The sequence below is a fragment of the Hydractinia symbiolongicarpus genome, chromosome 10 (assembly GCF_029227915.1).
Source record: "Hydractinia symbiolongicarpus strain clone_291-10 chromosome 10, HSymV2.1, whole genome shotgun sequence".
Lineage (NCBI taxonomy): Eukaryota > Metazoa > Cnidaria > Hydrozoa > Anthoathecata > Hydractiniidae > Hydractinia > Hydractinia symbiolongicarpus.
The window spans coordinates 23,770,133-23,784,549 of NC_079884.1; the positions used below are offsets into that span (position 1 = coordinate 23,770,133).

Genomic DNA, 14,417 nt, shown 5'->3' on the forward strand with positions numbered 1-14,417 from the left:
TGAATTTATTTATGAGTAACAGAATAGGAGCAACAACAGTAGAACAATCTAGTCTCAAGAAATTATGGCGAAGCGGTTTGGCATGGCTTATACTTGAATATGTCTGTGACCCGTCCTTCAAAAGATGACTTAAATAACTGCAACAATGTATTAAATGTCAATCGAGCAAGTGGAAAACAGACATACGAAGAATCACCAATCTTGATGTCTATTCTATTTTGTTAATTGATCAGTAAATATTAAGCTTTGATAACAAACTATAAAACCAATCTGAATTGTGAGTAAAATTTACCAAGTTATTTTTGTGAAAAAACAAACGAACACTTTTAATACATTGCAGAAACAATTCATTGCAAAAATGACTTTAGCTCTCCAATCTGAGATTTGAGAGCTAAAGTCATTTTTGATTTTTGACAGATTTTGTAAAATATTTTATTTTGAATTTACAACAAATATTTGATTTATTTTTCTGTCTGAAATGTTATCCCTTTTTCTTATGGTCACTCAAGAAAAATTAATTAGTCTATTTGAGCAGTATATATTAGAATAAAGTTATTGGAAAAGTATATCCAAGAGTGAAGACTAAATGGGTATAAAGTCGTTCTTACTTTAGGTACAGCATATTTAGTTAAATTTAAAATTTTCCAAGAATTGTGAATCAAAGCAAATAAACAAACGCAACAAATCTAAACAAAACAAGAATAAAAAAACAGCATAACAAAACAAAGCAAAACAAAACGATACGATACGAAACGATATGATACTATACCATACGATACGATACGAAACGAAACGAAATGAAACGAAACAAAAAAAATATAAAAACGAAAACAAGTCTAACTTATATGTCAGTTTCATCGAGTTCTAGAAGACGTTCTAATTCATTTTGTTTCATTTTAACATCACACATTTCATTAATTGTAGCATTAGCATTTTTATCAACTCTGTATACAGTACCATTTGTGAGAACATCTGTCGCGTGCGATATTATCCCAGTACAATCATTACTTATTTTGAATGGTTTGTATTCCATATCCACATTTTGTAATTTTTTGCTTATTTGACTATTCGATAAATGACGTGTGTTTTCAGACACGACATTAACACTACCGTTACACACGGCCTCATCACACGTCCTGACAGCATACGAACTTTTGGAATGATTTATAATATCTTTATACTCTTCTTCCAGATCGTAGTGAACAGAATCTCGATTCTGATAAATGTTTCGATTGGTGTGCGCATCACAATGATTTTCTATAATGTAACCGGGATCTGCATTAGTGTCGCTGTATCTGCTTGTTGGGTCAAAACACTTCATATCGATACTTGCCGAAGTAGAAGCACGGCCCGAATCGCATCCAGTGGTCGTTGCACATGTGGATAATGACGCACAAGGTGTAGATAACATTGAACGATCTGGAATATCATGTCTATCATTAAAAACCTTTTGACGAAAAAATTTAGTGATGTTTTCATAGTCAAGATCATCATTTTGTCCTATCGCTTCTGAAAGTCTGATATCGGTGGTATTAAAATTAACAGGCCTACGGGAAGGTGGCTTGTCATATTGTTTTGCTAGCAATTCTCCAATTTTATTGGCTGCAAATTTTGCAATATCTTTTGTCCTACATAAAAACAAGTGGCATTCTAATCCACGTGACATTGTTGGGCTAGCTATAAAAGGGCTGTCATTGTGATAGAAGATAGCTAACAGTCTTTGATTTTTTGCATCAACGCAAGACACAACGATTTTACGGATATCGTAATGACAACAGTTGTGGTTCTTGCCATCTCTCAGCACAACCAAACTGTCCTCAAAGCATAAAGATAGCATGGGAATTGTATTTTTTTCCAGATCTTTTTTACTTTTTATCGTCAAAACATAAGCTGCACGACGTAGTTCTTCTGGAGTTGGTTGAGCTGTGTATGTATGACCGAGATAATATCCCGGTATGGATGATGGACCATTTGCAGCTGTAAGGCTTTCGCCAGTTCTGTTTACAAAGGAAAAGAATTTCCGTATCAAGTCCATCATTGAGGTACTAAATACAAAAAAAAAATTGACACATATATATGAACATCACTTTTTTCCCCGTTGGAACTAAAAAACAAAATAGAGAAAAAAGTATAAATTCGAGAACAATATGTAAATATTTAGTAATGATGAAATAATATCAAGTAAACAATACTTGAGAATTTGATGTAAGTAGTTAAAAAAGACGATATAAATAACAAACAAGTGTAATTAAAAAAGCTAATAACATTATTAGCAAAAATAACATAAAACATATGGCATGTAAAATCGTGAAAACAACGTCATTCACACACTGACAAAAACGAGTAGCGTTTTATCTTTAATAATCCATAATAGATATGTTTTGTGAGAATGCTTTAACTTGCCAGAAAAATAAATGCTAGTTACAAAAGGAATCATTCCCTTACACAACTACTAATTTATGATAAAGAGAATAACTAAGCTATATAGCTACTGAACTTTTTTATTTATTTATTAGACACAATTTTGCTAAAGTTTAGTTTCCATAGTTGTTGTAGATATTTGCTATTACTCAAAACTACCTTTATCAAACAGTTCTAAGCAGATGTAGGAATTTTGGACAAATTTTCACCTTCATTAAAGAAAAAAAACTAACATCAGTAAAAATTTAATGCTGCCATTTTCTTCTGTTATAACCGGATAGTGTTTGTCAAAAATATGGTATGTGAAACCAATCCTTACTCTACATCACCCATTTCGGCCATAATATGTTTGAAAAACAAAACAAATTTCAAGCTGGTCACACCTCTCAATGCCAAGGATATAACAAATCAAACATATATACAAACGTTTTTTTTGAATATCTCTCACAGCGCATTTAATTATAAAACTTTGCATTTCTATAAAAGCATCAAACTTTCTTTTTACTGCTACACATCAGCTCTGGTTACGAAACATAAAACAAAGAAACGCTATGGGCATACATTTTTTATCACATTTTACTCATGCCATAAAACTTAACTAACTTTGACATGCTTCTAATAAAAATATTTCTCTTTCTCTTTCAGAATACTTGTAGGCAAGCTCACAGTTTTAGCCCTGTAATCGCAGCGGCAGTAAGAGTGGTAATTTTCATTTAACCGCAAACAACAGTCATAAAATAACATTAGGAAATCTTTATACAAATATAAGTAAACATTAGAATTGGAAATAAATAAACACTACTGTACACATGAACCGAAAACAGAAACTATACAATACCAGATACCTAAATGTACCAATCTACTTTGAGTAATACCTCATTAATAATAACTTTATAAAAATAAATAACAATTTCATAAACAATTTTTTTCTTAGCGTATAGAATATCTCAAACATGTTTAGATCAAGCTTGTAGCTGAAAGCATTGCAATAATAAGTATAATTATAGCTGATACCAACAGTAATTTTTGTGGTTTAACGCTCTCCTCCGTAGGCTACGTTTATAAAGAAGAAGAAGTATTAACATTCTTACATCTTAGTATATCTAAGTAAACGTATACAAAATTTTTGGGTTGGTAATTGATAGTTAAACTTTTCAGATGGAAAACAAATCTACCATTTGTCTCGGTCAAATCAAGTTAAAATATTCTACTTCATAGCACACCAAAGACATGAAGTGAATGTGCAGAGATATTTCTACCCTCAAGGAGAAGAGCTTTACTAAATAAAACCACATATTTCCTGCAGCAGCAAAAATAAACTTTTAAGCTTTGCTTTGATTTAGTTTGGTTAAACCTGTTGGTAATACACATTAACCTTCTTATGCAAACAAACTCTTTGCATTGGTATAGTAGAGTACCGAGAATAAAAATAAAAATAAAACACCAAATATGTCAATTTATTTGATACCGGTTTAAATTGAATTATTAGGCCTCTCCACTTTGTTTTGACCCCTCCATCGTAGATGATATTAAAAACAGTTAATGATAAACAATAGAAGCTGTCAACACTAATAACGTTTCGTTAGCTTCGTTGTGTCTATTACCAAGAGAATTTTAAACGTTTAGAATCTTTTGTTCTCCCACTGATATTCACTAATCTTTTCATCAAAGTTGGGCATTTGAAACTCGTCTGGCGTTTCGTTGTCATGCAGGAACATTAAACATAATTAAATTCTAATCCAATATTTTAAAAAACTTGATTACAACTTAGTTAAAACAAAAATGTCATTCAACTATCATTGAAGGTCAGATTTTTACCAGCCAAAAGAAACTCTTTGTTGCGTATATAGATGTCATCCTTAGCAATTCCTACTTCTCCCTAAAAGTTTCCAGTGGAAATCTGAGTAACATTGGTTTATCTTCTAATGCTAAAAAATATAATTCGAAATTAATATTACAACAACCTAGAACCTAGTACTTCTTTCGTAGATTGCACAAGAAATTTTGCCAAGTTAGTCATGTAGAGTTTACACGTCGTGTTAGAAACTGTCGTTTTAGCAACTTTCATAAGGTTACACTTCGCATAAAGCATAGCCAAAGTTCTGATTTAAGAGCCAAAGTGTAGACAAAGTCATAAAAGGTTAAATAGAACCTAAACCACACAATTGACAAAGTACACAACACGATCTTTCTTTAAACTTTGCAAACTTTGCAAAGTTTGCAAAAAAGCAAAATGGATAAAAAGAACTTAGTGTGATCTGAATGTAGCTATCATTTTTATGGTGTAAAATCATGGAGGTAGACAAAAAGATTTATCCCTGATGCGATTAGTTAAAAACATTTTTACGTTATTCCTTTTGACGCCTGTCATTTTTGAAGTGTATTGAATTTGATTGGTCAAGAAAACAATCGAACGTTATGTTATTCATCCACATGCGAAACTAAGGTCCAGTCTAAATATGACAAAAGCCTAAGAAGACCTGGGGACGAGAATGTCAGCATGTAGAAAAGTAGTGTTAGATATGAACAATGTAAATAACGAAACTGAAAAAAAGGCCTAACAAAAGTTTTAAGAAATTTCTAATATATTCTTTCTAATATATTCACAGAATGCTATAGTGAAAGAAAATTCTAGCTCAGGCGGTAATTTATTTATTCACAACTTTGTGCGCAGACTACAACGAAAGCAAGTCGTAGACGTCATAAGTTTTTATTTATCAATAGCCGGCTTTATTACTATCTTCTTCGTTATAATTCTTGTTATTACAGCACTATCCTAACGTCATTGCAAAATTATTTTCCGGTTATAAAATTGGCCACTCATCAGATCCATTATTAATTTGAAAAAATGGAAAACGTAGCCCTTTATCTCAACCAGCCAGTTACTTCTAAGTATTGTCACAAAATGTTTGTGACCAAAAGTAGAAAAATTTATAACCCAGTCAATTCCACTTCTATAAAGCAATGCAGCAAGAGAACGTGCTGTGTAAAAAAATTAATAATTTTGTAGAAACCTTAGTTAAAAAAGAAACAAGGTGCTAGCTACGTTCATGAACAATATATAATGAAACAGGAAGGATAATTTCGAATGTGCTGCCTCAAGTGATTGTTTCCATATTGCCTCAAGTGGTTGTTTCTATATAAGAGTCGGGCGTTTTAAACTTATCAATAGTCAAAGTTTATTTTTCAACTTTGTTCACTGACTTAGGTCTTAGAATCTCAAGTTATTTGGTGAAATACATACTCTTGAAACATAGTAAATGTAGCCGACATCAGCACGACCAATTTTTTCCAATCATAAGAATGCCACTAGTAAATTTTAAACGCTTTCTACTTTTAAATAATACCAAAAAAACAAACGCCCTTTGTTACATTAATTTTAGTTAGCTTTATGGAAAGTGGTTTTCATGCTTTGTATTTTATGCATTGTTTTTTTTTTGGTTTTCCAGGCTTATAAATATGCTTCAGAAGTCTTCGGAAAAGAGATGCAGCATATCTTCCAAGGAAATTTTAAGTTGGTGTTGGTCCTTGTCAAAAATTGTTGAGACAACGATTGTTCTTAACCATTGTTCACAACAATATAAAAAATGGTGTATTCTTAACAGCCGACACTCACTCACTCACTTAAAGTAAAATCTGGTAGTTTTACACATCACGGGAGAATTCAGTTTGCCTACGAGGTCCTCGAAATTTGGGAAGATGGTCATACTGATGTCAGCAACAAGTAGTACATCTTTTTGGATATGAGCAAATAGCGTAAGGTCCTAGCTTTACTGCAAACAGTAAACTTTGACAAATTTAAACAGCGCAAGGGGAAAAAACTTCATATTTATTATAGACATAGATGCTGACACAATTTCTCTATTTATAACGCAATAAAATAAAAGGGAAACATTCGATCAAGCTTTCTATGCTATTACCGACCTTTCATACAGCCCAGTCTGGGCACGAGTAACGCGCGTGTAGAGACAAATTTTTGCCTGTTTTTGTTTGACTCGATAGTGTAGTCAAGTTTCTTAGTCACTTTCTCACAAAGAATTATATGTGTCATACGGAAAAAGGCAGAAATGTGTAACATTCTGTTGTTTCTTTCCTAATTCTTTGCATTTTATACTAACGTTTAACATTTAAATAAAGTGTTGATATGGCGCTGCTAGTGCTCTCTGTGATATATTAACTTTATTGAAACGCTTCAAGTAAGAACAACTTACAGTTATTCACTTTTATAAATTTCAAAGTTGGATGATGGGACAAAGGGTATTTTTATCTATGTGGCTGCAGAGCAGTGAGCATGGACTGAAGTACTTGTTAAAAAATACATGACACATCTTATCCTTATAATCAACCTTCATGGTAAAAACTAAATATAGCTAGATGACTGAAACCACCAATATAAAATGTATGCTTGGCTATGGCTACCTAGAGAACCAGGACAACCAAACATGAATTAGAGCTATCTAATTGTAGCAAAAGTAGAAGAAATAGATAATCCAATATCAAGCAGAAAGAATCAAGATATGAATAATCATCAAAGACCATTGTCAAATTTGGACGAAAGGTTATTAAAAATGCCACGACTGCATATCACTTATATTGTCCTAATTACGTGATTATCTAAAAGCGAATATTTAACTCCACCGACTACATAACTATGTTTAAGCATCTCGTAAAATAACTTTGTTGTGATTGAATGGGAAGTCATCGGATGAAAAGCAATTAGTAGAAACATTCAAACATCCATTAGCTACTATAATTTTGTTGTTTCGTTGCAGACAAAGACATGGAATAAAGACATAATTTCAGGTAATGCATAAGGAAATGATACATATTCATAGTCAATTCCGTTGGGTTTAAAATTTAAATTTTAAAAGTATTTTAAATTTCTAATTTAACTTTTTCTGGCTAACTGTTTTCTTTTTTATGAGAAAAAGTTTTTTGTGGGTACAGGTAATCTTTAAAAGAAGTGATTTTTACAAAAAGAAATTTTCATGATTTTTTTTTTCTTTAGTTTACAAGTTCACAACAAATTTTAAGAGTCAGACATGTATTTACAAATTGTTCGCTGAAATAAATTCTTGTGAATAAGTATAAAGAGAACATTTTCTTATATTTATGTAATTTTGCTATGATATCTTTTCAACCTAATCTCTTTGAGAAAAGTTTGACCTACCATCCCCCTTTTAATACTAGATTCCTAACCAATTTATATAAACAATATTAAGTTTTGGCTAATCTGGCAATCTAGAGTTTATTGCTGGACTGTATGTTTTAGGAAAATTACTTCTCGGTATTTATACATTATTAACTAAAAGATTGTATATATATATATGTCAAATGTTGATGAAGATTTTTGCATAAAACATTTTTGCTGATGCTGAAGATTTAGTAAAAATCAGTACGAGGATGCCCTGTTATTGTGTTTTTCCAAATTTCCGGTGTTTTGGCTTTAAATGATCCAGTAAGCGAGACAGATCACAATTTATACCTAGCTCGAAAACGACAAAAAAAGTTGTTATTTAAGAAACATAATACAGTATGATAAAAGGGTATTAACCCTATTATAGGGAGGGCGATTTTGGATCTCGTGTTAAGGAGATGTTGGTGTTGATAATTTTGGTAATTTCATTTCAATCTATAAAAATGTTTCTTTATAGCGACATATACTTTTTCAATCAGCTCCGACGATATATAAAAAAAAACTTTCCACGTCGTATAGAGATAGGAAAATTCACACAATTTAAAGGCTATACCTCGTCTAAAACTACAAACTACGTTGCAAATATAATAATCAATTATTTGAAACAGACTGTTCTGTTATGAAATCATTTAAAAGATACAAAGAAAATAACATTAAAGCGATAATTAATTTTCTCAATATTTTCTTTTACCTTTTCATGAGCAAAGAAAAGTATTTCACAAAAAAATTAATATAACACGCTGAAAGAAAGTTAAAAACAATGATACAAAAACAAATAGGAAAGAAAATCTAATTTTTACTAAACAGCTGGTTGTTATTTTCGTATCCGTAGCTACTATATATTTTAGATTGAGAGTCGCACACGAGATAGATAGGCAACAGAAATTGTGAGACATAATGAACATAACAACATTTCGGAACCACAGCTGGCATGGAGACCTCTTTAAAGACACACCCTCAAGAATTGCCATTATGGTGATGCATTCAGTACTGACTATTATGGGAATTGCATTTAATATTTTTATTTGTGTTTCACATTACTTGATGAAAACCCCGCTGAAAAAGTTCAACATATGCTTTGTCAATCTATGTGTGACCAACATTGTAATGCTTACTGGTCTTCTGCCTATGTTAGCAATTGATATGCATAAAAATCCTGAATTATCCGCAACATTTCTGACTGATATATTTTGTGGTTTCTCACAAGGGCAGTGTTTTTCTTTTGTTGGCATATTTAGTGGTATACATACTTTGAGTGTGATGTCAATCTCGCGTTATTTAGCAGTAAAGAAGCCATTTAGATTGGGTCTGACGAAAAAGAAAATGTTAAAGTTGCTGTGTTTCGATTGGATTGTGTGTGTTATCCTGCATTTTCCAAATGCAATCTTATGGCGACATCACGATGGTTTTTGTTACAGATATTGGAAATGGGGAACAACTTTTAAAGTGGTGTATGTTTTTACCTTGTATGTTGTTGGATTAGTTGTGCCAATTATTACCATGCTTGTGGCGTTTGTTTTAACTGTTTGGGAATTTTTCCATGGCGAGATAACATCGATTCAAACTGCGAAACTCAGATATCGCAAACGAATAGTTGTGTTGACTGGCACACTGATCATCTTATGGATAGTATCACATATTCCTTACGCTGTTTATTGGTTGTTGTCAGTGGTTGGTCATTTTCCGTTTACATACCATGGAGAAATCAAGCGGCAAAGATGGAAATGGTTTGCGTACTTTCCTGCAATAGTAAATGCAATTCTCGAACCAATCCTATTCGGTGCGTTTAGCAGCGAGTTTAAAAAGTCTATTCGAGTCAGTTTCACACTACGAAATTCACAAATGCGTACATAATCATTAAATTTGATGCATAATAGTACATTCCACTGAAATTGAACTATTTAAACTTTATAGCGACATTTGGACATATTCATGCCAAAAAATATGACATTTCAACGGCACAACCTTAATGTGGTTTTAAATTTATTTAAAATATACCAAATAAGTAAACGAAGGCATTGAGCCGAATATTAGGAATGTACAAAAACGGTAGAGAAATGAATCGTGACTATAAATAAAAGAAGTCATTGCAGTTCTGGAGCTCAAATATTTTTTCTGAATCACATTCTCCCTGCTTAAGGAAGCACGTTTTTTTAGCGGTCTTAACTTGTAGTATTTCTTTAGAATTAAACTGTATAGTCTCTGTAACAAAAGCAACATTTTGTTTGTTTTTGCATCACAACAAACTTCATCGTTTAAAGCTCGTAGTACGTTGTGGAAAAGGACATGAAAACATGAAAATAATATTGTTGTTGGTCATAACAAATATTTCTAAAAAGTTTGAACGAAGGTTATAAAATACTGTACTATAGTACGTAAAGTATTTTTAGTTATCTTGAGGTAAAGTCCCCGCCACTTTCCATCGTAGAGATTCCTTAAAATTAATTGAATTGTTTTTCCTCGGAGTCAATGAAAAGATGACGACACTCTAATATTCGACATCGTATTTCTAAAAATATTCGACGGGCATTTTGCTTACTAACATCTGACTTATAGTCAGATGTTAGTTATTATTAGATTATCTTTTTAGCTTAAGCGCATTGAAATAATTGTCTCAAATCAAAAATGAATTTTTGAATACAATTATTTCCATAAAATAATATGCATTTTTAGTTAACAAAACTGGACTAAATAATATCCAAGTATTTTAAATAACAGAAATGTCCAAAAGAAAACCAGGTTAACAAGAATACTTATTATATACTGTCAACTCTTTTTTATATACAATAAATCTAAGTGTTCCGTACAACCGTGCAATAACTGAGGCGATATTTCCACGTTTGTTTTGGTATTTTCAATTTACAATGCAAATACTTCTGTAAAATGCAATGATTTTTGAAACAAAAACGAAATCGAGATATCGTTACTTCCTTTCATGGGCCTTCCATTTGGCAAAAATGCAATAAAAAAATAAAAAATGTCTGACAAAAAAAGAGATGTTAGGTATATAATAAAGCATATATTGCATGCCCGTTCGTCGAATATCAGATTTATCCACTCTTGGTGAGGCAATATTCCTGCTGCACCTCGTAGAGTATTGCTCACCTCGATTGGATAAATCTTGATATTCAACGAACAGTCTTGCAAATCTGCCTAATAATTTCTCCCATCGGTATTTCATGCATCCTTGCCACCTGTTAACACGAAATAATGAAATTTACTTAACTAGGGGTTATCACTATGATTACAGGTGCAACTATAATAGCGTTTTCGATTATACCACCTCCCGGATTTTAAATGACTCACAGACTGACAAACAGGCAACGAGTATATTATAATATAGTGGGTGGCACGTGGCAAATCCACAAGGTTGGCTGTCCTTTAATTACCGCATTTTGTGTGTCTCGCTACTTGCGATACCATTTCGCGCAGAGATAGACAAAAGACGGCTATTAGTTTAGAGACTAGCCGGAGGAGAAGTAACTTAATGACCCTGCGTTGCCACGTTGAGCGCTTAATAGAGCACTTAATCACGCTGTCATACAACTGGTGCAGGTAGAACGTGTTGCACATCCGTACAGGCGCAATACCCTTTTCAAAAAACTTCATCGCAACTTCGGTTTAAATAAAAATACATAAAACTGTTCGCTGTTAACACAGCTAAACAAGCGGTGTTCCACAGGCGTATAGGCGTATTACCCTTTACAAAGAAGACTTTATTGCAACTTCGGTTTAAATAAAAACACACGACACAGCCCTGTTACCTAGTCCAGCAAAAAAGTCACTCAACAATTTTATTTGGCGGAAAAAGTATTCGTGACAGTTATAATAAGACAGTTATGTATGCAAGAAAAACAAAGTCCGTACAAACCGGGTTATGTGGGAATGTTCCAAAAAAAGGTTTGCACAACTACTTCGAAGGACATACAGCTACTATTAAAAAGACTAGTCGTCAACCCGTAGAAAAATTCACGGGGTGGCTCTCTTTACGTTAAGGATGTTACCCTAAAATCTGCGTTTGTAAGCGAAATCGTAAAATTGGTTCATTGAAGATTTATATTTGGCTAGAAAACGTGACAACATATTTATTTTAACCTTTAAAAAACATATAAAAACAAATCTATAATATAATACCCGTATACGTCTGTCACGCAAACTTTCTGTCACGCAAAATGATAGCTTAGCTACGCAGGTAGCGAGACGCACGCAATGTGGTATAAAAAGGACGGGCGAACCGGTGGATTTTGGTTATTATTAAATAGATCAGTAGCCGCAGGTAAATCTACGGGTTCGCCCGTCCTTTATATATTACATTTCGTGTTTCCGTAACACGACTTTTTCCTCACACACAAATAGACAGACGGAATACGGCTAATATTAAAGAAACTAATCAGCGGCCCGTGAATAAGTCGCCCGTTCTTTATTTACCGCATTTCGTATGTCCGTCTACTTGTGGTACCATTTTGCGCTGTGACAGACAGACGAAAGCTATTATTATAGAAGCTAGCTGGAACACTTGGTGTCGAAACTCCGAGGTAAGTCTTCAATGACAAACGCCAGGTTGAGCGCTTGTAGCGTGCAGGTAAAGGAGTGAAACATCAAATTTATTTAACTTTATCTTCCAAAAAAGTCGTGCAAGTTTTAATTTTTGTAATCAAGCGAATCCGCTAAACAATATTTCAATCCGCTCGAGTGAATTTGCTTAATAATGACTAAAAACGAGCGAATCCGCTCAATGATACTACGAAATGAGCATATCCGCTTTATAATGACTAAAAACGAGCGAATTCGCTCAATAATGATACACTCGCTTTCATCATTTTCCCTCGTTTTGAAGCACTATTGAGTGGATTCGCTTGTTTTAAAGCATTATTTATTACAAAAAATAAAACAGGAACAACTTTTTTGGCAGATACATGCCACTATATAACTTACTAAGGTCAGCGCCACAACTTTTGAAAAAGGCCAAAATAACACTGATCAGATTGTGTTTTATATTTCTTAGTCCGCATATTGGATCCCTAAAAATCGGTCTTTGTTATTGGCCTACTACGCACAAAAAGACCCAAGTCAATAAAAATAGGGTTTTGCGGGGATTCTCCGAAATCAAACTGCGCGCAGACATTTTGAACATACAGAATACAGCTATTATTAAAGACATTTCATTAATCACAAGATTTCATCATTCGTATCACAAGATATTTTGTATAAGCATTTCTAGTATCTTAACGTAAAAGTTAAAAAATTTGTCTAAATGTTTGCATTTCACATAAAGTATGAAAAAATTAAACATTTTTTTTTTGTCGTCCATGAGATTGTAATACCTTGAGTTGTTATTAAAAAGTGAATCGAGCAATGTTTTTCTATTGTATTTACCGTATCTTGACTGAAAGTGAAAAAAAAGATTTGAACATGTTGATGCAAATACTTTTATGTCCCTTTTAAATTTACTTTTATATTTATTAAAATATCAAATTCCGTCCAACAGAAAATATTGTTTTAAAATAGGGAATTTTTTATTGTTGTTGTTGTCTAAACCGTACTAAAACGACAAATTCCTAAATGTACGGCATCTGATTCAAAAACTAAATTCGAAAATAGTGGAAGGCGATGATTTTCTTTGGAAATTTGGTCATTATTTATTCAATCGGTTAAAAAGAAGTGGCTTTTTGTCTCTTAATTTGGATTCATTTAATTCCTCAATGTATATGGGGCCATACAATAATTACGTAACACCTGAGAGGTGGGGTGTGATCATTTTTGTTACAAACTGTTACAAAAATTTAGTGGTGGGTGCCCCCATCCACAACTAAATTTTTGGTATCAGAGTTCTTTTGGACAGAGCTCTTTTGTTATGTAACAGAGAATTTTTATGTATAATACAGATATTTTTAATTATTTTTAGTGCATGATCTACATCTTTAATTTGTTTACTGCCTTTGGACTTGCGCAAAAGTACCATAAATTTGATCTTGTATATTAAATAAATGGCCCTGTTTTTTTCAAGTTAGAGCATTAGTTTGCCTGATTATTTGTTACATTTTTTGTACAAAGAATGAGAAATAATGCAGACATATCACAATAACAATAACTGTTTGTGATCTGTATTACATCTGTTTTGGTCTTTCTTCTACAGATTATCGTGAAGCATTCCCTTTCTTAATGGTTTCCTTTCGACTCCGATGTTTGTTTGTTAACATTAGTGAAATAATTAGTTTATTATTGAAAAAGTTGATTGCACTGGTACGTTTCTGTGAGTCAGTGAATAAATACACTGCCTGGCGAATTTTAAATGGTTTTTTTCACGCAAAGTGCGCATGCACCGGTTTTTCCCTGTTGTAATCTGGAGCCGAAAAGAAACTTTTCCACGAAAGTCATAAATGTCCCGTCTTGAATATCATGCGTAACTAACAAAATTTGTTGACCGCAGTATGTTTTAGTTATAGCGTGCCCCCTCCCCCGTACGTAGTTACCTAAGGATATATATCCCGCGAGTGGTTTAATACCCCTTCCATGGTGCTACGCGACACAAGACCTCGGTGTTAAAAATAGACTTGTGATATTTATTTTCGCCCGTTATGTTCATATAATTTAAAAAGAACACAGTTATTGTTTCATCGTTGAAAATATGTGTTAATACAATCTCAAATACTTTATGTTATTTAAAAAGACGGACTCAGAATTGAGTAAATAAAAAAAATTAAGAAGGAAAACGAAGGATTGTTGTATATATGTATTTACCTACATTCACAAACAATATTCGGAATAGATATGAAAATATTAAAGTATTTGTGCTTTT

The 14,417-nt window shown here is 32.7% G+C and overlaps 1 protein-coding gene across 1 annotated transcript; it reads left to right on the forward strand.

Annotated features, from left to right (window-relative positions):
- The first annotated feature begins 8,515 nt into the window (after positions 1-8,515).
- On the forward strand, positions 8,516-9,472 carry LOC130612987 (C-C chemokine receptor type 5-like). The gene has a single exon (XM_057434313.1). The coding sequence runs from the start codon at positions 8,516-8,518 to the stop codon at positions 9,470-9,472; it is 957 nt and encodes a 318-aa protein (XP_057290296.1).
- Positions 9,473-14,417: the final 4,945 nt, after the last annotated feature.